We start from the raw sequence: 27136 nt of genomic DNA on the forward strand, positions 1-27136 counted from the left end.
TGTTCACTTGTGCTGATCGAAGGGGGGGGGGGTGATTGGGGGGAAGATGAGGACGGGGGGGGAAATTACTGGGAACAAGGGGTGTTCAAACAAACCTACAATGAAAAACATGGAACAAACAGAACCCAGTTTGCTTGAGAAGAAAGAGAGGGAAACTTCCACATATTAAAACTAAAAGTGATCAAGTGACAACAAAAATTATTTAATTAAAAAAAACGTAAAAAATTAACACGTAAAAGAGGGAAAAGCAGACGGTGGAAAGAGCATGACACCTCTCGACTGAAAAACATAGTAACACAAGAAGAAAGTAGCACTAAACCATGAAGGAGTGGGTAGTAAATGAAGATGAGTGAGTGAAAGGGAGGTACGGGAGCTTTAGAGGGCGCTGTTGCGAGCCTGACTCCTCTCTCCGGTTCTACCTTTAAAGCCTCCTGGGGGCACAGAGCTGGGTTTGGCAGGTAGGGGAGGGGCTGTACTGTTGGAGTTGTTGACTGGCGGCTGGAACGAGCCAGACAGGAAGATGCCGTCAGAAAGAGGGCGGGGTTTGCGCGCAGTGGGCGGCGGCTGAGGCTTGCTGTGATTAGGCGAGACGGTGGCCGGGAGGTCGCCGTACGACTTCCGGGTCGCCGACAGCTTCACCTGACCTGATTGGCCGCCGCCGCCACTCCCTGCTTTGGTGGCTTCCTCCTCGTCTTCCTCATCGCCCGTGTAGGTGACAAACTTGGCGGTGTAGAGCGTGTCGGGGGAGGTGACCTGGGTTTTGAGGTAGGAGGTGTTTCTCTGTGGTGGGGGCGGGGGGGTGTTAGTAGGGTTTTGGGGGGTTGGGGGTTGGTAATCCCATGGAAGAGGGGGCCGATACAGACCGGCCGGGTCATCAGGCGTCAGCAGCTTTCTCTCCGCCTCCTCATGCTGCCGGCGCCGCTCGGCCTCCAGGCGAGTGTAGTACTCCTCCTCCTGTCTCCTCTAAGGGAGGGACAACCTGTTAGTAAGCTCCACTCTCATTGGCTCACACTTGACACTAATCAGCTACAGACAGACGCCTTAAACTACTCAACAAGCTGCACTACTCTGCTTCTGCATGTACACAAACAGTCCTCCACCAGTCTGACAAGACTCCCACCCAAACTCAACCTGAACCTAACTCCACCTGCATGTTAAGACCACAGAGTGACAAAACCATACCAGTCAGATCAGGGGCATCATTTCATCAAGTGTTCCAGGTGAGTCTTATGGAATGACTTAAACCAGAAATACACCTTAAAGCAATAAGACCTATTTTAGGGCTGTAACAATTCTGAAACCAAGACCAAAAATCACGATTTAACATCACGGGTCATAACCACGCAGAGGTGGCAATGCCCAGCAAAGGCATGGCCAGTCTAATCAAAGCTGTAGTATTTTAAGGTCATTCAGGTAATGAATGAGTATTTTATGTTGATGGTTAAATTATGATTAAAAAAAAAAAATTCTTTTTTTTTTGTTGTTGTTATTCAGCTTCTCTGAAGAAAAGAAAATGAGGCCTGAACCTCTTATAGATACTAATGTTTGAATCAGGTCTTGGATACAGGTACTGCCATCAGTTGGGATTTTAAAACATTTGAGTTTTAAAATGAGATTTCTTGGTTTCCCCTGTTGTTTATTTAAAACACTTTTAAACTCCTATAAGCCTAATAATCTCTGTAGTGTGGCGTAATGCGAACAAAAACCTAAGCGGGTTATAAAACGTGCTCTGAGGGGGACACTATTTAATATTTAGATTCCTCACACTAATAAAAGTCCTGCAGATAATGCTGAGTTTGTTTTACACAATTTATAGATCAGAGCATGCAGCTTTCTAAGATATTTAGTTGTGAACCTTTTAGGCTGCAGGTGGGAGGCATCATTAATAATGAAATGCAATTTTTCTTCTAGCATAAACAGGATAATGTGAGGTATGTAATAAACTGCAAGCTGTGAAAACAGTACAGATGCGGCTGTTCTAGAAAAAAGACGCTGATTACTGAATGATTTGTTTATGAAGTAACTCAGTTTATGAAACCGTATATAGTTATAATATGAGGAAAGTTTTCCCAGAGGCGGACATGGAATCTTAAATTCCTGCTTTGTCTGAAAACCTGCAAACCCACACATTTGAGAAGCTGGATAACTTAATAAAATGTATTAATTAACTAATAAGCTAATTTTTCAGTACTAATGGCAACAATCTATCCCTAAGGGAACAATTAACTTCCTCATTAAAACTTGATTTCATTAATCTGCTCTCATTTGTACGAGGACAGTTTTCCTAGAGCTATTTATCACAGCCGGCTCTTTTCAGTCCATCAGTGTAGGCAAAAAATCTGAAGTCATCTTATTAGGATTAAAAAAAAAATAAAATCCAGGCCCAACATCACAAATGATGCCCCTGATTTGGACTCGACTCAGGTGGTTTCCTGTGTTCGTGAGTGGACGCTGATACAACATGGCGATCCTGAACTTCATTCCTGATCTTGCATATTTTGCTCCACCACTGTCAAACTCTAATATTGTATTCTTTTTTTATAACCATCCATCAATCAAAGCTAGGAAATCTCTGACTGCTCCACAAAGTCAGCTAACCTGAAACAACGCTGGAAGAATCCAGTTTACCACCATCTCCTCTTCCCTCATCACTCTGTGTTTGTATGTGTGCTCAGACTCTGTGTGTCCATGTGCGCTCGGTTTTCTGTGTGGCCCGGGTTTGTATTTTATGGTTTGTGGGTAGGTTTTTAAGTTTCCAGCCCACCCTGTCTCCAGTGGCTGAGCTCCAGTATCTACACTTTGGAAGGGGGGGGTGCTGTGATGAAGCTACACTGTGGGATGTGTTTGGATTTGGGGATTTGGAGCTCGACCAGCCGCTCCGGGGTCACTCAATTCTTCTCATGTCAGATTATCTCCACATATTTTTGGTCCGTTTCATATGTTGAAGGCCTGCTGGGTTTTTGGAGTGTGGAGTGGGGGGGGGGGCAGAGCGTAGTCGTGATTGTGCAAGTCTTCAAACACACTATGCGCTGATGTTGGTGCATCTGAGCTGCTCTGGCCGGGTTCAGCCAGCCCAGTGGGAATCTGAAGAAACTGGGAGGGATTAGTGGATGTGTGGGGTTTCAATGAGTGACTGACTGGGTTTCTGAATATGTACAGTATGGATGGCTGAGGGCGGGTATGAGGCAGGCAGGTGGGTCGATCTCTGTGGGTGTTTGCGTGTGTGTGTAGTGGGTATAAAGCATGTGGTTTTTGGGAAAAGTTGGAGGAGGGTGGGCAGCATTCCCCTAAACATAGTTTCCGAGGCAATGCTGGATGGAATGGTAACAAAAATAAAATAAAATAAAAACCTCACAATAAACCAAAACAACAAACAAAAAACTGGTTCCCCAAAGTAACTGAAACTTCCTGATGCACACTGACAACAACAACGTCATGATGGGAGTCCCATGCTTCAGGTGGGTGGAGGCACGTAACATGACACGGCAACACATTACACAGGGTGGGGGGGGGGGGGGGGGTGCACAGGATGAGGACATGCAACTGGACAACTTCACAATAAACATCAGAACAACAAACAGAACAACCTGAAAACAGTTCATCTGTAACACCAAATATCCTCCTAACCACCATTAAATCAAATCCATGAACTTTCTGAGATGCTTAAGGTTGAAATTCAGGGGTTAAAATCTTAATAAAAAGTGCTCCATATTTTTAAACAACCAGTGGTCTGATTGGTGGTTTCCAGCTCACAGGAAAAAGGCACCACAGTCACAGTATCATGGTGAAATGTGTGGACATAACACAAAGATAAAAAAAAAACACTGATCATGTTTGATTTAACACGTGAGACATGTGGGTGGGTGAACGCCGCACCAAACCACCGGTCATTTAAAAATACAGTCTATTTGAACACTTTATAAACACATATATTACATTTATTCTCTCATAATAAACTGGAAACTTACTTTTACTACATAACACAGAAGGAAAAACTAATTAAGTTGTGTAAACAAAAGCTTTGGAAAGTATTCAGACTCATTCATCTGCTGCACACTTTCCTGTTTAAAAAGCAGCAAAGGTGCACCCTCTCCCAGGCCAGCTGAGAGATGCAATCTCTTCAGCCTGTCCTGGGTCTGCCCAGGGCCTCTTCCCAGTACAACATTCCCAAAAACACCTCATCTAGGAGGAGCATTTCCCACAACAGCTTAAGTAACTGAAAATCTCTTACAGTGGTAAACTGTTCGCTAAAGGCCCACCAAACTGAGGCTAGACACAAGGGGTTAATGCGTAAAGAACTGCAGCGTACTTTTGTTGTAGTGCTGCTAAAAATGGTCTTATATCAATTTTAAATTGCATTCATTACACAGTAAAGTGTGCACCAGATAAAGCCGTCTGAATAGTTTGCAAAGTGGCTACACACTCAGAGGTTAGACCGATATGTTGGGCTGATATCTTTTAAAATACCTCCGACATGAAGGTGTAAGTGTGAGAGTATAAAATGTACTTTATTTATTTTATCAAACCAATCAGACAGTTCTCTCAGAGCTGTCTATCAAGCTTTTTGAGTGCAGGTTAAATATGCGAACTATAAACAAACATTTTAGTAAACATCAAAAACCTACAACAAAAACTTCATGCAACACTTTCAAATTAAAAGCCTGTTTTCAGGGCATATTCTCTATTCAACAAGCGACTTTATTGTGGAACACCAACAGCCAGAGGTGACAGTTTTTTGGGGGTTTTTTTGTTTTGTTTTTAACTGGCCTGAATCTGGGAGGCAACCTTTATCATTTTTTTTTTTTTAAAAAAACCCAAGTTCTGTTTTTTTATGTGAGGATATATAGCTGCTGCATAATGGCTGCCATTTGTCTAATTAGGACCCACTGGGATTAAAAATGCTCCCCTTTTGTTTATTAAATGTTTGGGACTGTCACTTTTGTCTCAGACAATGCCTCTCCTATACCAGACCCAAGTGCATCATGGGCTGTTCAAATGCAGAGGTCATTGTGTTGTGAACATTATCTGGAATCAGTCAGGCTGCCCAAAAATTTTGCCCATTTAACAAAAAAATCCAGTATTTTTTAATTCAATCTTTAAATATAAATCCATACTTGTGAATATCGAATTAGAATTACATTAAATCTAATTCAATGCCCGTATCCTGGTTCTAATGGCAGTTAGCAAACAGCTTCTAGTTGGTAATGTGTTGCATCCTAGCAGCAAATACATGTTTTTAAGACAAGAAAAAGCTGCATAAACCTTTGGATTGTTAAATAATTTAACTGCTGTTCAAATATCGGTCCAACCCCATAGTTTTTTTTTTTGTTTACCCTAATCTGCCCTAATTGAAGCTCTGACTCAATGATAGTTTCACAAAAGCACAAAGCATTCGTTTTAACTGGGTCAAAACTCCGGCGGGTTCAAGGACAGACACACCGACCTTCTCCTCGGCCTCTCGCTTGGCTCTCTCCTCCTCCCTCCACCTCCTCTCCTCCTCCTGCTTCGCTCGCTCCTCTGCCTCCCGCTTACGAATCTCCTCCAGCTGCTGCTTACGCCGGCGCTCCTCGTCCTGCAACTGGTCACCCACACCCGCAGAAAAACATGCCACAAGGAACACATGCAAAAAAGGAAGCAATTAGTACATCGTTAATTGTGTGTCATTCATACACATAATCTGAAGGCTTTTTTTTTTTTTGGCTTTGTTTAACTGCACTAACATGTTGAGTATAAATGTGAGGTAGTTTGGATTTGTCTCACAGGACTGCTCCTGAGGGGAGGAGCAGTGTGCACTGCAAACACACAGCACAGGCAGAAACACACACACACACACACACACACACACACACACTGCTGAACATGCAGAGACCAACATGCAGCGACAACAACAACAGCAGCAGCAACCAGAACAGGGCAGAGCGAAAAAGCAAGGACAGCCCCCCCCCCCCTTTGGCTACTTGAGGTGTACTTGATTTTGTTTCATTATGTGTGTACAAATCATTAAATGCCACTGATCAGGAGAGGAATAATAAATCAAGCGTACCTGAAGTAACTGCAAGCTTGATGGGCTAGAGCAGAAATATTCTGAAAACCATCCCGACATAAACCGAGTGGAGAATGGCAACAAACAAAGCAGACAAACCCATTCTTGGGCTGAATGGTGATTAAAGGGTCAGTTCAACCAAACACTCCCGACCTCTGGGTGGTATCTGTTCACAAAGAAACTCTGATATGGGTCAGACTTTACCCATTTTTTGATTCTTATGCAGGATTAAAAAAAAAAAAAATGCAAGTGTCCATCCATCCATTTAAGCAGAAGAACATGGATGGATGGATAGAAGTGTTAGTGTATATGGGGTATATTGTTTTGCTTGTGTTCTTTACATTTGTTTATTGGGAGAATTCTATATTTTTATTAATTATTTTGTTTGCTAGTTTAGTTAGACTTTTCTTTGTTCTTTTTTTGTCAAATAATATGAAACAATACCGTTTATTAAATATAATATTTTGTATTTATAACTTACATTCCTTCTATTTTTTTATTTAACCTTTATTGATATAGGCAGTCCCACTGAGACTTTGTCTCATTTGCAAGAGAGACCTGTTTCCAAAACACATTAAATTTTCAAAAATAAAATAAAAACAATAACTAGTGAATAAACTGCCAAATGTTTACAGAGTCATATTAAAAACAAGAACAAGTTCTCAGCAATAATTTAACAAAATTGTTTATACATCTTTTAAAGTCAACGAGTGAAATCATTTGGGAGACCTGCAAACCATCGTTACTATGAAGTGTTGTGAATCTGCATTGTTTTTAATGGCCAGCAGGGGGTGACTCCTTTCATTATTAAAAACAACTTTATAGAAGTCTGACGGGAAACCGATGCTACTTTTGATCTTTGACCTAAACAACACTTTCCCGATGAGATTATGGTCTCAGCTGTTAAGTTTTAACTCTCGATAAATACAGCACGATGTTTATTTTGTAAATTATGGTCTAATTTAGAGTAAAAGACGTTAAAGCCGAGTGGGCAGTCACCTTGTTATTAGCTTATCAGTTCTACCTCCACGATCAAATATGACTCTGCTTTAAACAAAATGATAAACTAGCTGTGAAATACCATTTAGAAGCAAAATAATGGATGACCTCTGGGTAGCCAGGTCCATCTTTTACAAACAATTTAATCAGTTAACGCAAGAACTAACCGATGTAACGACTTGGTTGAAGAGACCCCATACAGACAAGACAAAGAGGCTCAGCAGGTCACATACAAATGGATGGATGGGTAGACCAATGGATGGATTCATGAACACCACAACAACATGATGTAGCCCTTCACAGGCAGCGCAGGGGGCTCGCAGGACTGTCATGCATTGGTCTCAACCTGGATGCCCCCCATGATGCATTCAGCCATGCAGGCGCCACCTCGATATGTACTCAAAACATCACTGCTGAAAAGAATCACACCAACCGCAGCTCTGCTAATCTGCAAGCATGGACAGGTTTGGTTTTCTGTTATCAAACACCAATATTTAAGCAGCGGCTTCGTTCGCTGTCCCCCAGCAGGTGTTTTGAGTGGACAAAGAGATGGACAGCTTCCCCAGCCAAACAACATCAAGCATCCCAGGACCAACTGCTCTTTAGCTAATCATGGCCCAGTCCCATCTACCACCACGACCCTCAATGAAACAGCGACAGTAAGCCCAGATGGGTAGGGAGAGACAGGAAACACGGGGCAGGTGGGCAGCCCAGACAGGAAACAGGAAGTGATGTAAGGGCAGGGACAAGATACTCGTCATTAACAGGAAGAACATACCAAGTCTAGAACAGAGATAGCTGGGACAGCAGTCTGCTGCTGAAGAGGAAGAAGAAGAGAATAGAAAGTGAGGGGAGATAGGTGGGGAGGAGGAAATACCCAAATACTGAAAAGGAAGGTGTGGAGGAGTTAAAAACAGATTAGAAAAAAGGAGGTGGGGAACTGAAGAGTAAAAGAAAGTAGAGACAAGGAAGGGGAGGACATACAATAAAGTGAAAGCATTGTTTGGTTTTTACACTGTGCTGATGAGAGGCTATTAGATCTAAAAACTACTGAGCTACATCTGCAATGTCGTGCTCACCGTGTCTTTGTTTACTAAATTTTGCATGTGTAATCAATTTTGCGATAATTTGTATTTCCACACGCTTGAGCTTATTTGTGTATTTTACTGAATTACGCTGACTGATCCATCTTCCCACATTTTTCTCTTCAACTTGATCGATTAAGTGTTGTTTTCCCAATTTGTCTCCTGTTTCAGAGCTTTAGCTTTTACCCCAACAAGGGCTCCCGGCTGGATTAAACTTGTGGGGAGCTCCTTTTTTTAACCTTGGGATTCAACTAAACACAAAAAAAGTGAATTATATCCTGAAAATGAACTTCACATGGTAGGTGACCTGAGAAATTTGGGGCCAAAAAGAGAAAAAGTAAAAACTACCATCTGTGTGCTGTAAAATGACTAAATGTCCACTTTCAGCTAGGACGAGCTGAATACATTAGACCCTGCTTACACCTGGTTTAAAAATACACTTTGAGGGATCAAATTCAAACACAACCCTAGTCTGAGAACATATCTGTGATAGTATGCATGCTAATACACACATGGGGCAAAAAAAGAAACCAAACCTCCCTGGAAAAAATTTTTAAAATGCATCATTGTCCTAAAAAAAAATCGGTTACTGTTGCTGCAGTAGTGCACCTCAGAAGACTGGAAAGTTACAGGCTCACTTCATGGTGACTTTGAACCAAGTGATTCAACATGTGACCTTTTGCTTACTTTATCCAACTCAGCATTGGTCCTTAGGAAACCATTTAATGTATCCCGATCATAGACAGTTAAAAAAATAAATAAATAGATGAACGTAGCTCCTTGTCTGAGAACTGAAACCAACAACCAAGAGCCTTAAACCTGCTTTCTTTTGAATGGCCAGCAGGGGGCAACTCCTCTGGCTGCTTCAGTTGTACAGAGGTTTATGGAAGAACAGCCCTTAGCTCGCTTGATCTATGACTTCAGTTAACACACTCCTGAAGACTTTATGGGCACTGCCACCAGTTACAGGTCACACTGAACAAAACGTCAAGTTTATTTTGTAAATTATGGTCATTATTAGAGTCAGAAGGATATTCTCATTTTAAAACAGAAACCTTTAGCTAAAGGCTTCATAACGGGATTAAAAAAAAAAAAAAAAAAAACGAATGTCGCCTTGTGTTCAAGATCCCTAATTTGAAAACCAAGTACAAACTGGTCTCAGAGATAAATAAAATCAAAGATCCGATAATCTTAAAAGCGGTTCAATAAAGAAAAAGAAAACACCAAACCAACAACATTAACTTATATACTGAATAATTTACACAGTCAGCCACACTTTCAGATTCATCCACAGCCATTACAGCCATCCACATTCACTACAGTCAACTGTACATAAGTGTACTTCTTTTCCCAATTCTTTTCATTATAGAGCTACTGGGAGGACCACACAGCAGATCTACACACTAAAAGGAAACCTAACAAAGTGTTTTCCTCCTGAGGTCTCAATGCACACTCAGACTTGTGCTGCATCACTCAGTGAATTCAGACACCCAGTATCACCTTCACATGACACATACTGGATATTTGACAACCACTTTAGTGCAAGAACTGCACTTAAATAATCAAAGCCTGCAATCATGATAGAAATGGACACTAATTCTTTATTATTCTACTTCTAATTATACGTCTTAACCAAAGAGGGACAGAGTAAATGTTATTTTACTCGAAAAAAAAAAGAAAAGAAAAAGAAGAGAAACTGTGGTCAACCGATCAGAGTCAGATGTGTAGGAAAAGCTGGTCAACAGAAACCTGGAGAAAACTGCACACGTGCAGCTTTTATTCAAATAAAAGTCACATCCATGAGATGTGAAAGCAGCTTTAACAGCACTGCTGCCGCCTGCCCTCCCATCCACCCCTCCAGCCAATCAGATTTAAGCAGCTCAGCATGGCAAAGCGATGACAGAAGCATGTTGCAGATGCACATTGCGGGACATTCATAGTGGGAGCCGTTTCCCCTTCTAGCATTTGAAAGGCAGTTTGGTCCCCTGAACTCTGAGCTGATAGAAAGTTTGATTTCTGCCAGAGCAGCCTTTGCACATGATTCGATTTCCTCTCTCCATTTTTTTTTTTTTTTTTTAAAACACCTTCCCTACTTCCTTCAGATGAAGAACTCATCTCTCCTAGTCCTCAGTTTTTTTGTTTGTTTTTTTAATTTCTCACCCTGGCTCTCTTCTCCGCCTCCAGCCTCTGCATGATCATCACGGTGTCCACATCTTCATCATCCTCCTCATCCTCTTCATCGTCGCTCTGCTTGGACTCCTGCAGTCGTTTCTGGAACTGCCACTCCAGCATCAGCTTCCTGAGGCGGTCGCTTTCTTCAGCCGTTCGCTCCGGCTTTGCCTGCAAAACACAATCGGAGTGGGCTGGATTAGCAACTTGTTACTTTATCACTGTTTGTTTTAAGTTCAGTCCTTGAAAAAACATTTTGCATTTTGAACTTTCCATCCTAAATCATTTTTGCATACCATTAGGATGAAGGAGACACAAATGCCTTTGAGGTTGTATCAGGAATATCATCACAACATCAAATATATCTCATTAATTCTGCTCTTTCCTTCTAAAACACTTCAAATAACCCCTCCCGCTGTTGTGAAGCAAATACCTGGAGCTCCTGGATTTCTTTGTCCAGAAGATCCACAATGTGAAGCTGCTGCTGCTTCTCGGCCTTCTCCCGGGCGTCTCTCTTCCAAGGATCCGGAGAGAGGCTGTCGCTGGACGTCAACTCCTCCTTGCTGATGGTGATGTACTGCAGGTCTCGCCTCTCGATGGTCCTCGGCTGCTGCTGTGGAAGCAGCTCCCTGATCACTGTGTCCATGCCTGCAGGTGTATTAAATTCTAGGTTCACAGAGCAGAGGCACTGGTTTATTTGTTTAAAGAAGAAAAACAAAACTAACTACTTACCAGCAGGGTTGGAGGCACTGACAGGGGGAGGTACAACAGACCGCGGCAGACTGGCCAGCTTCTCTGGTCTGGATGGGGGAGGCTGAGACTGTGGGGGGTGGTAAGGCTGGGGTGGGGCCATGGAGGCCATAGTGGGCTGGTGGTGAGGAGGAGGAGGCATGGTTCCTCCATTGTGAGGCTGGACGGGCATGACGGGATTGGCCCGGATCTGACCCAACTTCCTCTCCTGCTCCCTCCTCTTCCTCTCCCTGGAAATGAGTCATCATCAATATTTGGAATTCAGGGAGCAGCGCACCAAATTTAACAGTGTGACATACATTTTTCAAAATTGAGAACTGGGCATCGTATACGGTTCAATTTTGAAACTGCTACTCTTTGGTCTTTACTTTAAGATGTGACGGCTTTAAAATAGCTATTGATCAGAAAGAAACGGGTAAATGCATGCAAACACCCGAGTGCCATCCAGGACCCCCAGTTAAAATCTGAGGCACACATTAAGTGGCCAAGATTATCCAGAGCAGCCTAAACTGCTTTCAGGTTGCCTGTCTGTTTATGAAGACATCTTTCTTATTGTGTACACAAATGTAATACATCAACTACAATGTCATTATCCAAACAAGCACTGGAAATACCAGCCCACAAGCCAATAAAAAAACCACCATTAAAAGTGCAGTTTGTTAAGTTTTGAAAATGTAACAGATTTTTCATTCATAAAAATGAATTAAATGTGTGAACTGCTTTGCAGTCAAATGATTTTAAAGTATGACAGCTGAGGCGGCTCAACAATCGGAGCAAATAGTAGTGACCGCAAATCGTAGCTAAAGGTCCAGAGAACGGGACGGCCTGCCACAGGACATAAAAACGTTAAATGATTTTAAACGTTCAACATTAGGACAAAATTCCTTTTTTATTCTTTTTCTTTGGTTGGTCTCTATTACTGTTTCAATTGCCTCTTTTAGTAGTTCTGTTTGTATTAGACTGTTGTGTCTTAAAAGCCTAACAGGGAGAAAGGTCCACAAATTTGCCATTGCTAATACAAGTCCTGTGTACATTGCATTGGTTGTGTTTATCTGTGTCTCCCTGACAAATAAAAAATACGTCTGATGGAAACCTTGTAGTAAATAACAGTGTTGTTTCTTGCGCACATTTCTTCGATGTTTTGTCAAATCTATTACAACACAATAAATGAAAACTCTAAAGAAACCCCACCTCTCTTCCTCCAGTCGAGCTTTCTCTTTCTCATACCAGCGCTGCTGCTCCTCTCGCTTCTTGCGGTCAGCAGCTTGCTGAGCCGTTAGCGGGTTGGCAGCAGCCGGAGGTGGCGGAAGCGGCAGTTCTGGCTGCGTGTCATAGCTGTCTGGGTAAGCCGCTGGAGGCGGGGGTGGAGGAGGGGGCAGGTCAGAGCGGGATGGCGGCTGCGCCGAATGCGGCGGCGCAACGTGAGGGGTGTTGGGGGTCTTCCATCGGCCTGGGCCGGTCTTCTGGTTCTGGGTCTTGTTTGATGAAGAGGACGATGCGGAAAAGTTGAGATGCTCCTGGCTTGATGTTGATGACTCCAGTGAGGAGGACACCTGCTGCTGTGGAGCCCAGAGGTCAGGCCCTCCCACACCTGCAGAAACAAAGAAACCATGGTCACCACTAACTTCCATCATCATCAGCACTAAAGCCACAAAAAAAAAACAGTATCTTCCACCTGCCCCCCTAAACACAGAGCATACCCCAGAAAGGCATTTTATCACAATACTTCAATACTACTCAGCTTCCTGATGAAAGATGGAAGCTGGTTGATGGTGAAAGTTTCCTCAGGATCCCCAGTTCAGAACTCCAGGTTTCCCTCAACTTTATTTAAAGTGAATCAACTTGTAACAGTTATCTGAGAGAAAGAACACAGTTTTTTGTAGTTTTTATCTGATCAATGTCACCACAAAAATGACAGGGTGTCTGACTCACTATGCTTTTGCAAATTATTTTTGCTGTGCTGTTCTGAATTTAATATCATGATTTGTTTTGTATAATCATGAAGGATCATCAAATTTGATTACATTTTAGAGGGACATCTGGATGCTGACAGCCTGTAAGCGGTTATATAATTTGGTGGTGAATACACTATCAGGTGCTACAGTCCTCTGCCATCCTTTCTGATCCAATCTGAGCGCCGTTTTTCCTCCGTCTTACCTCCTGGTGGACCTCTCTGGTAGTCGAGCTCTCTGTGTGGGTAGTCCAGGTCCCGGTGCTGGTAGTGGGGCTGCATTCGCTCGTCTGGCCTCATGCCTCCTGGCGGCGGGTACAACTCCTCCTGAGAGTGGTTAATCCGCTGCAAAGGGATCAGAACATTAAACAGGAGATGAGGAAAAGGAGATGCATTATAAAATGAAGGGAGGAGAAGGAGGTGGTGGGAAACAAGTCATCAATATATCAGCTACCTGCTACGATTATTAGATTCCAAAGTTTACCTTAGAGGTTTTTATGTAGGTTTCATATTTTGTTTGATTTTTATTATGTTATCTCAATTTGCTTTCTTTTTTGCCTAATATGTAATGTTTTCAACCATGACTGTCAATGCTCAAAAGTGCACCATCCTAGAAATTCAAATCAATTCAATTTTATTCATATAACACCAAATCACAACAAACAGTCCCTGTAGGGCACTTTATATTGTAAGGTAAGACCCTAAAGACCCTAAAATAATAGAGAAGTGTGCTTTACAGCACCTTGAAAAAAGTTCCAGGCTCTTTGAATACAAGTATCTCAAGCTTCTCTACCTGCATGCTGTTGTGGATGTTATCAGCCATGGGGAGGCGATCTCTGTCCTCCATTCCCTGCCAATGCGGTGCGGGCCCCTGCTGCCCTGGTCCCACCACCCGATCCTGGCTCTTGGAGGCTGGGATGGTGAAGTACTCCCTGGGGTATGTCTGGGTTGGGATGGGGTAGGCCTCTGGACGGGGAGGGGAGGGCTCGTCCTGAGGAATCAAAAACAATCGTGTGAAAAGAAAAAAAATATTTTGAGACAATTTCCCAGGAGTAAACAAGCCCAGCCTTAAATGGAAAACCCGATAAATGATTTCTCATCTCTGTTCAAGATTCCGAGTGTCTTCGAGTGTTGGTGTCACTCTGCTGTTACATTCCCCATAAAGATGCCAGCAGCTTTTGTCCGATGGTTACTTACGTCTGCACACAGGTTCCCGGTAGAGACGGAGGTGATCTTAGTGCCAGGTCCTCCGGGGTATACGGATTTGTTTGCAGGACTCTGGCCCTGATCTGAAGCAGAGGCAGGAGAGACAGTTTTAGTGCAGTAAACAAGCTTCCACGTACAGAAACATGAAAATGGCTGTTGAAAATCTTTTTCTTTTTTTCCCCCCATCTGAAAATAAATATTTTTCCAGAAGCAGGAAAACTGACTGGCACTGTGTTTCTAAACCAGGGTGGAGTAACTACAGAACAACACAAGAGTGGCTTTATTTTGTTTTCTTATTTCCTTAACTACACATGCTAAGCTTGGTCACGAAGTCTGAATAATGCAGCAAATGTAGGAAAAACTGCAGTTCCTCTAGTGGCCACTTGAGGCTGTTTTTAAAATCCCCATAGACTCACATTGAAATGCTCAACTTTGTAGCCATCTTCCCCTTCATATAAACTGAAAAATGGATGAATTTTTATAGTACTCACCTGCTAAAACTGCATTAGGACTTAATTATGCATTACAGCAATATGGCTGCTCTGAAGGACAAGTGGGTGCCACCACAGTGTACTACACTTTACCTCCACTAATTCAAGTTAGTGAACTGGACCTGTAAGTTTGTCGTTTTAGTGACTTTTAAACCATTTCTGCTATAAAGAAAAGACAACACATCGCTCCTGTTTTAGGTTGGCTGCTACCTGTGAAACAGAACAGATTTTAAAAAGTGTATTATTTGCTTGTTGTTTTTGTGGGGTTTATCTTTATCGTTTGGGTTTTTGGAGACTTGAACGTTAATATATTTGCCTCAGATGGAGAGTTTTAAATGTGCTACATAAATAAAACTGATTTGACCTGACTCGGTATCTGTGTACCCATGAAATCTATGGGTGCACCTTGCTAACAAAACTAGCCGTCATTCGCTGATAATTCAGCACGCCAATTTCTTGTCCAAATATGACCATATCTGGCTGGAAAAACAAACAACAAGCAAAAAAAAAAAACAAAACACCATGATAGTGACTGCCAACATGGCCAACTAAAGGCTTTAAAACAATGAGTGACATCACATTGGCTATGTCCATCTTTAATATACAGTCTGAGTCTCACAGGCAGGAATTGTTCTTGTTAGTTCTGTACAGGACTAATATCAAGTACACCATATTTTTTTAGTGGAACAATAAGAAATTAATAATTAAAACTAGACTCAGCCTCAAAATATAGCATAATAAATCAGTAAGTAGGAGGGCTTACTGGCTACGTTGGGGCTGGACCGGTGGTCGGCTCGGTTCTTGAGGAGCCGATCTTCACCGCTCATCTTCTTTGGTTCGGGGTAAGAGTCCCAGCCGGGCTGGGGGCTCTCAGGAGAGCCGTTCTGCACAGAGCTGTTGTACAGCTCGAAGCCTTCGCTCTTTGGTCGCATTTTCCCGGTCTTCTCACGGTTTCGGTCTGTCGCTGGAGGTGAAAGGAGAAACAGGAGCAAAGAAAAACACGGTTGGAAAAAAAAAAACCAAACTGATCCTTTGTGTTCCTGCAGTTTGTCGGCTTTTGTTCTAGTCAGCTTTGTTTGATATGCACTTTTGTTTGGGCACAAATGATTTCATCTCTTTGGAGTTGTTTGTCAGCTCGGTTTAAAACACACATCAAAGTGCTGATCTCCTACTGTGGCGTCCGTAATTGTGACCAAAGCTAATTTAAATGCATGCAAGTGTATTTTAAACATAGGTTCATATAAAATCCATACAGCACAGCTGCCAATTTGCTTCTGCTTCTTCCTCTGGCTTCACGCCATTACTCTGTGAGAATCTACACTCCTGTTCAGCTTGTCCAGTTTCCTGAAACTAAAGACCGTCCTTCACTGTCTGTTTGTTAAATGTCTCTGTCAGCGGTGTAAAACTCTGTGGTCCAGGGAATTTGGGAGAAACACCCTTTTATCGTCATCCTGGACCGCAGACCGGCTCGGCCTGAAGACTTCCTTAATGAATCTGGGGTCAACGTTCCAGCAGACAAAGACCAGCGTAGAGCCAGACAACCCTGTAAACTCTGTGCCATGTGTGTGTGTGTGTGTGTAGATGGACACACACACACACACACACACACACACACACACACACACAGAGCTGGCTCTGGCCACAAGCTCTCATTATATCCTTCAGTCTGCTTTTTACTGTGCTGCAGAGAAGACAAGAAGGACACACTGTCTGGACAAGTCTGCTTCTTTTCCATCATCCACAACACCAAATTACTGGCATAGCTTTTAGTGGGACTAACAATAGTCCATTCATCACCACTTTTAAACATTTTAGAGAGCCAGATTTATAGCTGTTTTTAAATGGCTCTGAGTGCTCTTGATTGACTGAATGAGCAGTAATAGAGGTGGGAAATGGCTTCATTAGTGTTAACACTGCTAATGATTTTCTGTATTTTATTGCTGCTCTTTGTGTCTACTATCTATCCTAAATAAGAGAAAACAGCCTTTGCATTTACTCAGAGGACAAAACATGACGAAAATTTTATGGATGAATAAAAACCCAAAAAGCTAAAATATTGAATTCATTTAATACTATATTAAACAGAGGCAGATCTGCAAGTTTTTAAAATTTGTTTGCACAAATAACAGCTTAAACTGTCAAAAGTTGGAACACTAATTCTCATTAGACATAATATTTGATCAGCCATCAAAGTTCTCAGATAAGAGATTATTTAAGCTTCCAAAATTAGATCTCCTGCATCTGAAAATATGAGCCTTACACACCAGATCTTACAGGTAGTAGTCAGTTATCAACAACGTCTTGCTGTTCGCGTGTGCAGGAGTGCATGAGCGCTCACCTCTTGGCATCATTGGGCTCGGCTGGTTGAGGAGGGTGGCCAGTCCGTGGTAAATGGCTCCCTGCTTGGCGACCTCCAGAGTCACGACTGAGCCCGTCCTCGTCATCAGCTCTGCCGCCCTGAGCAGGAGGCAGAGAGGAGAGAGAGCGCACATTAGAGAGGGACACACTAAGCCCAGTTTCACTCCAGCCGCAGCACAGTCCCACTTTGGGACAAGTTAACTCAGTGTGGAGTCGCAGTTGTGGCTGTTGAAGGGTTTCATAATTAAGGAGTCGGGCAGAAACAGAGTATCAACATTTTAGGAATTCGTACTCAGCGTCTGCAGTGATTTATACTGCAATCAGATGTATTAAGATCAAATCCATCACTGGATTGTGTTTTCTGAGCCACGTATAAATTTAAAAACAAATTTTAAGACAAACCTTTAACTGAGATTTCTGGTTATGTTTTGGTTTATTTAGTGATAGCTCAGCAGTGTTAGGGGCAGTGTTAGTAATACCAGGCACCTGTATTTTTGGTTGATGGTCACCTTTTTTGTGGTCACTTTATGTTTTTTGGATTACTTAAGACATTTTTGATAAGTCAGAAAAGAAGCTGCACCCAGTTTAGTTTGTTCCTGAAGTCGCTACAGAGCCGTTTCAATTTAAATGTCAGACGTTCACAACGTTTCGAGAATGATCCAGAGCTCTTTTTCTTCTTTGCTCCTTTAATGTCAGCATTTATAAAAACAAAAGTAAAGTTAAAAAAAATTACTGTGATTAATATTAAACAAACCTGGTAATGAGTGGTGATGCTGCACTTTCATGTAATCAGAGCAGACTCCATGTTGGAGGACTTTTAAGGCTAACTGACTTCACAGCACTCAATGCGGTGGACGCTCCACACAAAAGCATAAAGCGAAGGTGTGTAGAGACCGGACTGGAATTAAGTCTTATTCTCTGTGGTACTTCCTGTTGAAGAATATCAATCAGCGGTTGTATGTTTATCTCTGTGTTATAATGTGGTTTGAACATATTCATATCCATGTGACAACTATAATCTGAATGTATTGTAATGACTAAAAGCAGGTAAGGAAGGAATAAATGTGTCTAGTTATGTAAAGCAAAGAGGGGAAGATATGGCACGTATAGAAAAGAATCTGACAAATATTTTTTTATGCTTTTTCTTTCAGGTTTATTGATGATATTGTTTAAGTATATTGTTAAACACTAAAATGTTAAAGATCAGTGTTTCATTTAGTTTTAGTTGAAATAAGTGTGCAAGGTTTTAGTTAACAAAAAATGTAAAAATTTTTCTGTCAACAGTTAGGTTAGAGTCACTACTCCTCTGCATCACAGGAGCCAACTGGGGAGGTCTGGGCACCTCACAAGGATACATTTTAGGTGCCTCCTAGGTGAGGTGTTCTGGGTAAGTCCAACAGGGAGGAGAACCTGGGGCAGATCCAGGACAAGCTAAAGAGAAGATTTGGCTGGCTTGGAAACACCTCCATGCAAGCACACAAGCATAAACTCCCTTCATCATGAACCAAAGGAGGCAGAGATTTTATTTATCACCACCAGAGACTCGCTTCAGTCCAATTTTGGCTCCAATCCCGCCATGTCACTCAGACACACACAGGATGCATGCTATTTTATGTTACATGTGACTGTGTGCACGGGGCTTTGACCTAATCCTATAAATAGTTGTAGGGCAGAAACTAATGAGCCGTGGGTGTTCAACTGGAAGTGACTTCAGGAATGTAACATCAGCTCCTTAGTGCTGAGGAGAAATCCATATTTGGAAACACAGACGTAGACACACACACATGTATATCTGATGATACCATGGCCAAAACTAAAAACAGTTTATTTGTTGACACACTCAGATATAAAACAAAAATCAAACCCCTCCCACTTGCTACCTGCACCCTAAATTAGTTAATTTCATTATCTTTAAAGCCAATTTGACTCTGGGTTGTCACCCTGCAAATAATAACACTAAAAATCAAGCCCGTGCATTCCAGGCAAGAGGAATAACTGGATTAATCTGAGTGGGGCGTTAGCTGCTCTTTCCAAAGCGCGCACACCCTTTTTCTGCCAGAGCTGCGTGTTCCTGTCAGGCTGGAAATTCTGTGTTTTTACGAGGACAAATGGGATCCAACGACCTCAGAGCAACAAACCTCGGCATGTCTTAACCCCGAGGTCCCCGAGATGCGGTCATCTGAAAGTGAATTATCATGTTGACGTGTCACTGAATGTTTTCTGTTCTTAAAATAACATTAAATGTCAGTTTCATCATTCTGTGACCATAAATGCGTCACTACAGCGCGGTAGGTGGTTAAACATATAAAAAGAAAAACACTATTTACACCCTGCTGCTTCTCTGGGGTGAACCATCACTGGATATCATGAAAACTGAGTTACAATTTACACACGTCTACTGGGGATTTCCCCAAGTTATTTGTGTGCATTCAAACACTTTGCTGCATTTGCATCAGTGCTTCAAAAGCAAAAGAAGCAGCTCGACCACAGCGCTCACCTCTCTTGTGATAGGCCGACCAGACTCCGCCCATCAACACTCAACAACTGGTCACCTGCTGCCAAACGACCATCCTGTGTAAACACAAACACACACGTTCACGCATAATGATCTCATCCTGTTTCTCCCCCATCGGTTTCTGTCATAGTTTTCACACCAACCATATCAGCTGCTCCGCCTTTGACAACAGACTTGATGTAGATGCCCAGCTTCTCCTGACCAGCACCCTGCAGAGGAAAAACAAACAAACAAAAAGACTCAAAAAGTTAGTATAATGTGTCATAAATCTAAGTCCAAGTCCAGTTCTGCTGAAATAGTATTTTTATTAACTATATAGGAAAAAAAATTGCACAATATATAAAAGCACTTAAATCCAAAGTTTCATTTGAACCCTAACACTCTATAAACTGAGCCCGAATCAACAGAACTGCAGCCCTGGAATGGAAATGAGCATCACACAGAGAAAGATAATGTCACAACTGTTTCCCTCTCTTGCCTATTTTGGCGTTGTTGATGCCATAAATCGCTGTAAGATTTCAAACTACATGACTGTGATTTACACGTACTGCACAGGGTTTTTGGAGGTCCCCCAAAAACCCTGTCAGCACTGTTTAGTAACCAAAGTAAAGTTACCAGAGCCACGACTGTACAGATGCTCTCCACATCTGTTTAATAGTAACTAATGAAATGACAGACAAGCAGAATGTAAACGCATCATCTTCGTCTTCCAGCAGATATCTTCACCATCACTGATAGTTTCTTCTGCACTGCTTTGACTGACCCAGGCTCAACTGTCCGTTATCATCTCATCCCACCAAATTCTCAGTGACGATCTCCTGTGTTACTTTCAAATGGAGGAAAAGCTTCACATCACTCACAGCCTTTTTGGAACTGAACTGGAACTATCCCTGTTTTCACATCTGCAGGTAACTGCCAGTCAATCAATGTCTACATGCACTAAACTTCTACTTGGAGTTTGCACAAAAATAATTGACACCAAGTCCATCTGTGCCAAGTAGAAAGCACTTTGGGTCACCTCCTGTCTTATTTTTAAATGTATTATATAAATAATAGTGACCTGATGTGATCATGATGAGGTCCTCCCCTTGCTGCCACTCACCTCTTTTCACATTTACATGCCACCACAGCATGTCATTAACCTTTTGTGTGCCCTCTCCTTGGTCTCTCTTTGCTCCTTACCCCCACCCCCCAAAAATGAAGGCTTCCTTCCTGATGCTGCCAAGTGCTTACTTAATTGTTACACTGCAATACAAAGTGTCTTAAGACAAATGAAATAAAACTGAACTGAATTTAATTTGCAGCTCTTTAGGACCGACCGCATGCGTGGGCTCATTCTCATGAATTCTGGACGATCAGATGCTCCTCTGATGTTGTGATGCGATGGATAAAAATGTCAACTTCTCAAATGGTTAAAACATTTGCACAGTGCTGTGCTTCATCCCATAAGTGTGTCTCTCCCTGTGCTGCCTTTTCTGACCTGCCTCTCATAGCCAAGAAAAGTGAGAGATTTAAAGCATCCATCTCAAGAAGTAACCGTCATTCAGTCCGATTTTGACGAGTTGAGCCAGAAACACTGACTGAAGGTCTGGACCTGGAAGGAGTCCCAGATCAGCAGGTTTTTAAACACACGTTCAGATGTACAAGACACTGAACAGAACCAGGCTGGACTCCAAAACTGTCATTTCCCAAACAACAGGCCTCCTTTATCAGAGGTAACAAGTTCACCATCATGTCAAACTGGAACTCTTCAAGACATTTACTGCAGTCAAACACACTCTGAGGTGTGTCTTTGTTCACTTTTCCCGCTTGAAGTCTGGTTTTCTTTGCTGTACGCCTGTAATATTTGCAGCAGAAACAATCATATCTCCCCCACAGGACTCAGCGCAGATTTATTTCATGTCAAAATATTTTCTTAAAGCCAAATTCTTTCTTGACAAAGCAGAGCAACAACAAAAAAAAAAAAAGTGATTAAAAAAAAGGAAAAAGAAAGAAAAAGATAGAAGGGGAGGACAAACACGCTCCAATGTCAGTGTCGATATGCTCACAGAGCCCAGAGCTTCTGTCACTGTGTGCTGACTGTATGTGTGGTTTCCCTGTGAAGTGGGGAGCGCTGGCTTGCTATCAGACGTATCACTGTCACACGCTTTCTTTATTATCCTGGCATGTTTATACTCAGTTTGTGCAACTGTTGAACCAGAAACCATAAAATTATCTCAACAATCTTTGGTAGAGACACTCCTGTGCTAAATATGAAACTATTTCCCACCTTCAGGATCTTCTTAAGCGAGGAGCAAAGTAAACACATCTGGCAATCTTGCTGATAAAAGACTGAGGACAGCTCCTGATACTTTAAAGCAGGTTTAAGAAAATACAGCTTAAAACAAAGCCTGAAGCTCCAACCCAAAACATGACAGGAAAGGTTCAAACACACAACCTCTCATTAAGAATCCCAGCGTGACTATAAAGTCACTCATAAAACTGGAGTGGATTAAAATGACTCCTAATTGCTGCCATTCATCAGACCTGGCAACGTGGCACAGTGTGTGTCTGTGTGAAGCCACGTCTTATAAAAACAGAGGCACGGGATGTACTCGTGTTAACAGCTCTCACTGTTTGCAGGTTACGTTTATGAACTGATTCATCAGCTGTGGTTAAGACAAAGACTGCACAACGAACTGCAGAGACTTGGAGGAATGATGACATTTAACAGATGAAGTTCATCCTAAATTCAAAAGGCACATTTTTTTTTCTCTCTAGCCTGTCGCGCTGTTCACCCAGCTACACGATTTTTTAATGAAACAAAACTGAGTTCAACTTGTGGTGCTGAAAGTGCATAAAAATGTATCTGAAAAATTCAGCAGCAGCAGCATCTCCTTCCACAAATCATCACCTTGCTGCTTAAAAAGAGTCCACAAACCTTACTGTGAGCAGTTTCATGTAGGGATGACCCTCTTCCACCTGTTTTCATCCAACAGAAGCATGCAGCTAGCTAACAGTACAGAACACCGGAGAGGAGGAGCCATGAATGTGCTGCATCCCGTCACTCATCACAGGCAGAGGGGCAATTTCAATTGTTTACATTTTAATTCGTTTTAGTTTAATAAAACAGAACCCTATTGGTTGGTGGATGTAGAAAAACAGAAAGAAAATGTTTCCTATGTGAAACTTTGCAGATTTTTTTTTTTTGAGTAACTGCGTCATTGTTTTTGGATTGAGAGACTGGCGCTGATGTGTTTCTCTTTTTGTTTTTTTTGTAGCTCTCAGTATCACAGTGTGAATGGCATCTACCAGGTGATGTCTTTAAAATTTGTAAATTCACTCAAAGACAATACGGATCGATACCAGTGCTTCCTCAGGGAATGCTTTGCGGAGGTAGGCGGTCTCCTCTTTTTCGATGTTCAGTTTCAGGACAGATTGAGTGCCGGATGTCTCAGTTAGTCCGCCTTTGCCTATGAAGTGACGATAAAACTTGTCCTCCGGTGTTTGTTGTGACTTTCGGGGTTGGTCGTCATCTGTCCATCTTGGCCTTAGATGAATTAACACTTGTTGGGAAATGTTTATTGCAAGCTACGTCAGGATTATCCTCTGTTGCATACACAGACAGCTGCAGACACCACAGTCATTCCTGCTGTACTGCACTGAAGTCTGCTTGAAGGGCACATGAGAAACTGGGACTATTGTGGAGGGCCGCACCAATAAGCTCAACTCAGTTTTATCTCTTCATAAGCTTATTACTATATATGAAAAACTTGAACTCTTTAAGCAGCAAATTGGCCATTTCTTTCTTTGCATTGCCTCAACTTCTCCCATAAGCAGCCAGTAAATCCTCAAAATTTAACAGGTCATCTGGAGTGCCTGTTAGCGAGAAGTCTGTTGACTATAAATGACTTCCTGCAGGAGGAAACAACTTTTGAATATGTGGAGACATAAAAAAAAAAATTTAGCTGCTTTTAAGTAACAAAGGCCTTTGTGTTGCCCAATCTTCTAAATGAGAGGAATGCATGCCAGAGTTTTCACATTGTGGCACATATTTTGCCCAAATGTGTGTGTTGACTGTGGATGAAAGCCTGTTATTGAAGCCTAGAGTTAATGCATGATAATTACTAGCATTTTTTTGTAAGTAGTGTTATTTTTTTAAAGTGCATAATTTTTCTTATTCTTACTTCAGTGACTATTTATTTAAATATGTCCTTAAAATCTCCCATTCAATCTTCCATCATCCACAGAGCTGTGTTTCTCCAGCACAGACCTTCAGGCCTTGAAACCATTTGTGCCATAAGGTTTCAGCTCTCAGTGAGTGTGTGTGTGTGTGTGTGTGTGTGTGTGTGTGTGTGTGTGTGTGTGTGTGTGTGTGTGTGTGTGTGTCTATGAGTGTGAGAGAGTGAGTGTGAGTGACTTTGGTGCGTGCATATGCAATAATGAGGCTGCATTCATGCGGGCATGAATTTCCTGTGAGTGACATTAAGATGAGAGGAGAACAGTGAATCATTCTGACTGCTTCATGTCTGTTATGCATTACAGGCGACGTTAAAAGAGGCTCTGTTTCAGACGGAGCCAAGGCTTCATGCACTGATCCGGAATGAGGACCAGGGCGCCAAAACAGAGCCGAGAGACATTTGTGGGAATTCCCTGTATCCCTCTGAGAATGTCGGGGGATTTTTTTTATTTTTTAGAAAAGATAAGAATGTCCTACAGCGAGGTGCAGAAGGGCTGCTGGCTTCTGTCTTATGACTCCATCAGCACGTACACGACACAGTATACAGATGGAGGAAGGAGTAAAGGTACAGCAGCTGATGCGTGCCACTGAGGAAAGACGGTGGGGATAACTTTTACAAGAATGAAAACTCAAGATTTTTGTGTATATTTGTGCATCAAGAGGCAGGAGCATTATCCACTCTAAGAGTAAAATTCATGCTTTATGTAATATTTATTTATAAACCACTTTTAAAAACACAGTGGTTATGGCCCTGGGTCACTCCACTCCTTCCCCTTCTATAGTTTAACGCTTCTGTAAACTGATTAGCATGAGCAGGCCTCTGCTCCTGGCTGGAAGTCAGCCAGCCTTCCTCACACTGAGCAGCATCCACCTGCTTTACGCTTCTGGTTTTCTTTGCCTGACTATTTTGTTTAATACAATAAAAATTTAGACACACTACCCAACTCTCGCTAAACATTTTTCCTTCTGGTTAGTTAATGTTACGCATGTATCCTAGTGAACTAGGGCTGTAACAGTTTTATTGTGCTGTGAAGGCCTCAGACTGGAGGGGTAGGTAAAAGGCACATATTTTGCATTTTTGTGTGTAAACCAACTTGAGTGATTCAAATAGCAGCTAATTAACTGAGCTTTTCTTTTATGCTCTGATGCACTGGGAGACCTGGGAGGAGCTGGAAGTGCTGAAAGCTGAAACTTCGTCTGACTGTTTCAGCTTGGCCCGAGGTCCAAGGTGCCGCAGTCACGTTTATCAAGAGATATCATCTGTAAGAAATAGGCTATCAGGAATACTAAAAATCCACTCAGTGTTGTGGTTCGGACATCTTGCCTTATAAGGAATAGCTGTGGAGCTCTAGAAGTTAGATTCAAAGTTTCTCTGCTGTGCAAACACAAACGACGAGCAGGCAGGTAGAAACGTGCACAAGCAGGTGTAAACAGCAGGTTTGTTGCTGTGGTAAATCTACAGAAGTTAAAATATGCAGATGAACTGTTAATAAGACAAAAGGATTTCTTATCCGATTACTCGATTAATCAATGGAATAATCGATAGTTGTAACCCTAATCACTACAGATCACACTTCTCAGTGTAACCTAGAATAAATCGATTCCTATTAGCTGTTCTGTCTTACAGGTTTTAGCCACATGAAGAACATGAACATCAGAGCCCCGAGGGCACCCTTCCTGGCTCCACTCAAAATCTCTCTGAACACACACACACCTGCATAAACGCCGTCCACCCACTTATACAAAGGATGCTAAATATCACAGAAAAGGCTCCTGATTCTTTTTTCCTCCTGGATGTCTAATGTGAGCTGATAATTGACTTAAAAATAAACTAAGTCAAATTTATGGTCAGATCTGTTACAGAGGGCTGCTCTGATACAAAACAAGCATACCTAAAGTTATGAAATAGCAACATTATCTTCCCATTGTTGATGTTCTTTGGCTCAGGGACATTATAGTAATATAGTTCAGCCTGAAATAAAAAAAAAAAAATATATGCTGAATCCTCACACAGATTTCAAGTCAACTCTTATAATGTCAGGTAATAATCACTCCTCTCTAAGATGTAAAAATAAGCTAAAAACAAGCAAATCTACTGTAGATCGTGTGCAAAGCCTCAGAAACACAGTCCACATGTGAATACCTGAATCCAAATTTAGAAAAAGATGTGAACTCTCTCACAGATTCTTCAGTGTTTTCCTTCGGACAGCAGACTCAAAGTGATGTGACATTTCTCTCCTCAGCCATTCTGCAGCTGAGTCACACCAAGAAACACACGAGTCACATACGTCTGATACACATCTGACAAAAAGACTGCTGCTAACGCAGGCTGGCGGCACACCAAAATTACAGCTTACAGTTTGAGAGCACGTCGGTCTTTCTGCAGGCTGACTGAGGGTATAACCCATGCGAGGACTTTAGGTCCAGCTCACCCTCGCAGGTATGTGTCATTTTTAGGAAATTAAGCGTCTTCTCTGAGATCTCTGGGCGAGTGCAGACTGTTCAGTGGTTCATCTGCGATTCTCTGACTTAAATTTTTCTTTGCATCTGTTAGGACAGAAGTTTTAAACCTTTGTGATTCGTAAGTCATTACAGCAGATTTTCAGCAGGTAACTGCATCCAAACACGAGCCAAAATGATGGCCAATCAGCAACAATCCCCCCATAACACCAGTAATTATACCCCCCCCATTACACACCCAATAACAGCAGGATCGCCCTGCAGGGCAGAACGCCCTGGTATAGCCCAAAAACTGCTCTAGAACCATTTGAGGAACACAACAAAGACAGCCACAGCTGACAGAGGACATGATAGTACTTTAGGTAATGTAATGCCCTCTAATAAGTTCAGTAAACCCTCAGTTTTGCAGAGATGACCACCAGCGGTTAAGATGATGCATGGATGGACAGACGGACTGAATATTTTCTGATGATTATGCAGAAGGGAAAAAAAGCATTTTGGGGCCACTGTGCATCACGTGATGAATGCAGAAGCTAGTAACCAAACTCTAAACGCTGCACAGCCACAGCACGGGCCAGCAAGATATTCATTTATTCTTTAAAAAAAAGCCAATAAACCAAAAAATAACACTAGAAATAAAAGCAATTCAAATTTAAAAGGAAAAAAAAAACACTGAAATAAAAACCAAAACTTCAAATAATGTTGCCCCCCCCCCAAAAATAAAAAACCTAACCACAGTATAAGTGTAACTTTTTTTTAATATACAAACATGCCAAAATGTGACTGCAGTTTTCATAACGAGTGCCAAGGTGGACAAACGCCCTCCTCACACACCTCGTAAACACCTCCTGCCCTCAGCTTAACAGGAAAGCAAATGCCTGTGTGTGCGC

At 42.1% G+C, this 27136-nt stretch overlaps 1 protein-coding gene across 10 annotated transcripts in view; it reads right to left on the reverse strand.

The window, feature by feature from the left end:
* The window catches only part of afdna (afadin, adherens junction formation factor a), a 121316-nt gene that overhangs the window by 7641 nt on the left and 86539 nt on the right, over nucleotides 1-27136 (reverse strand). For 4 of the 10 annotated variants that reach the window (XM_030722265.1, XM_030722268.1, XM_030722266.1 and 1 more), the window contains 14 exons: nucleotides 19711-19776; nucleotides 19550-19623; nucleotides 17033-17151; nucleotides 15458-15658; nucleotides 14195-14286; nucleotides 13791-13988; nucleotides 13204-13342; nucleotides 12238-12637; nucleotides 11029-11276; nucleotides 10730-10944; nucleotides 10288-10467; nucleotides 7821-7859; nucleotides 5444-5578; nucleotides 864-963 (listed from right to left, as the gene is read on the reverse strand). In XM_030722265.1, the coding sequence (XP_030578125.1) occupies nucleotides 864-963; nucleotides 5444-5578; nucleotides 7821-7859; nucleotides 10288-10467; nucleotides 10730-10944; nucleotides 11029-11276; nucleotides 12238-12637; nucleotides 13204-13342; nucleotides 13791-13988; nucleotides 14195-14286; nucleotides 15458-15658; nucleotides 17033-17151; nucleotides 19550-19623; nucleotides 19711-19776 (2206 nt within the window). Of the gene's footprint in view, nucleotides 1-644; nucleotides 964-5443; nucleotides 5579-7820; nucleotides 7860-10287; nucleotides 10468-10729; nucleotides 10945-11028; nucleotides 11277-12237; nucleotides 12638-13203; nucleotides 13343-13790; nucleotides 13989-14194; nucleotides 14287-15457; nucleotides 15659-17032; nucleotides 17152-19549; nucleotides 19624-19710; nucleotides 19777-27136 lie in introns of all 10 variants that reach the window. The other 6 variants (XM_030722271.1, XM_030722264.1, XM_030722270.1 and 3 more) reach the window with 4 other exon arrangements.

The sequence above is a fragment of the Archocentrus centrarchus genome, chromosome 24 (genome assembly GCF_007364275.1).
Source record: "Archocentrus centrarchus isolate MPI-CPG fArcCen1 chromosome 24, fArcCen1, whole genome shotgun sequence".
NCBI classification, from domain to species: Eukaryota; Metazoa; Chordata; class Actinopteri; order Cichliformes; family Cichlidae; genus Archocentrus; species Archocentrus centrarchus.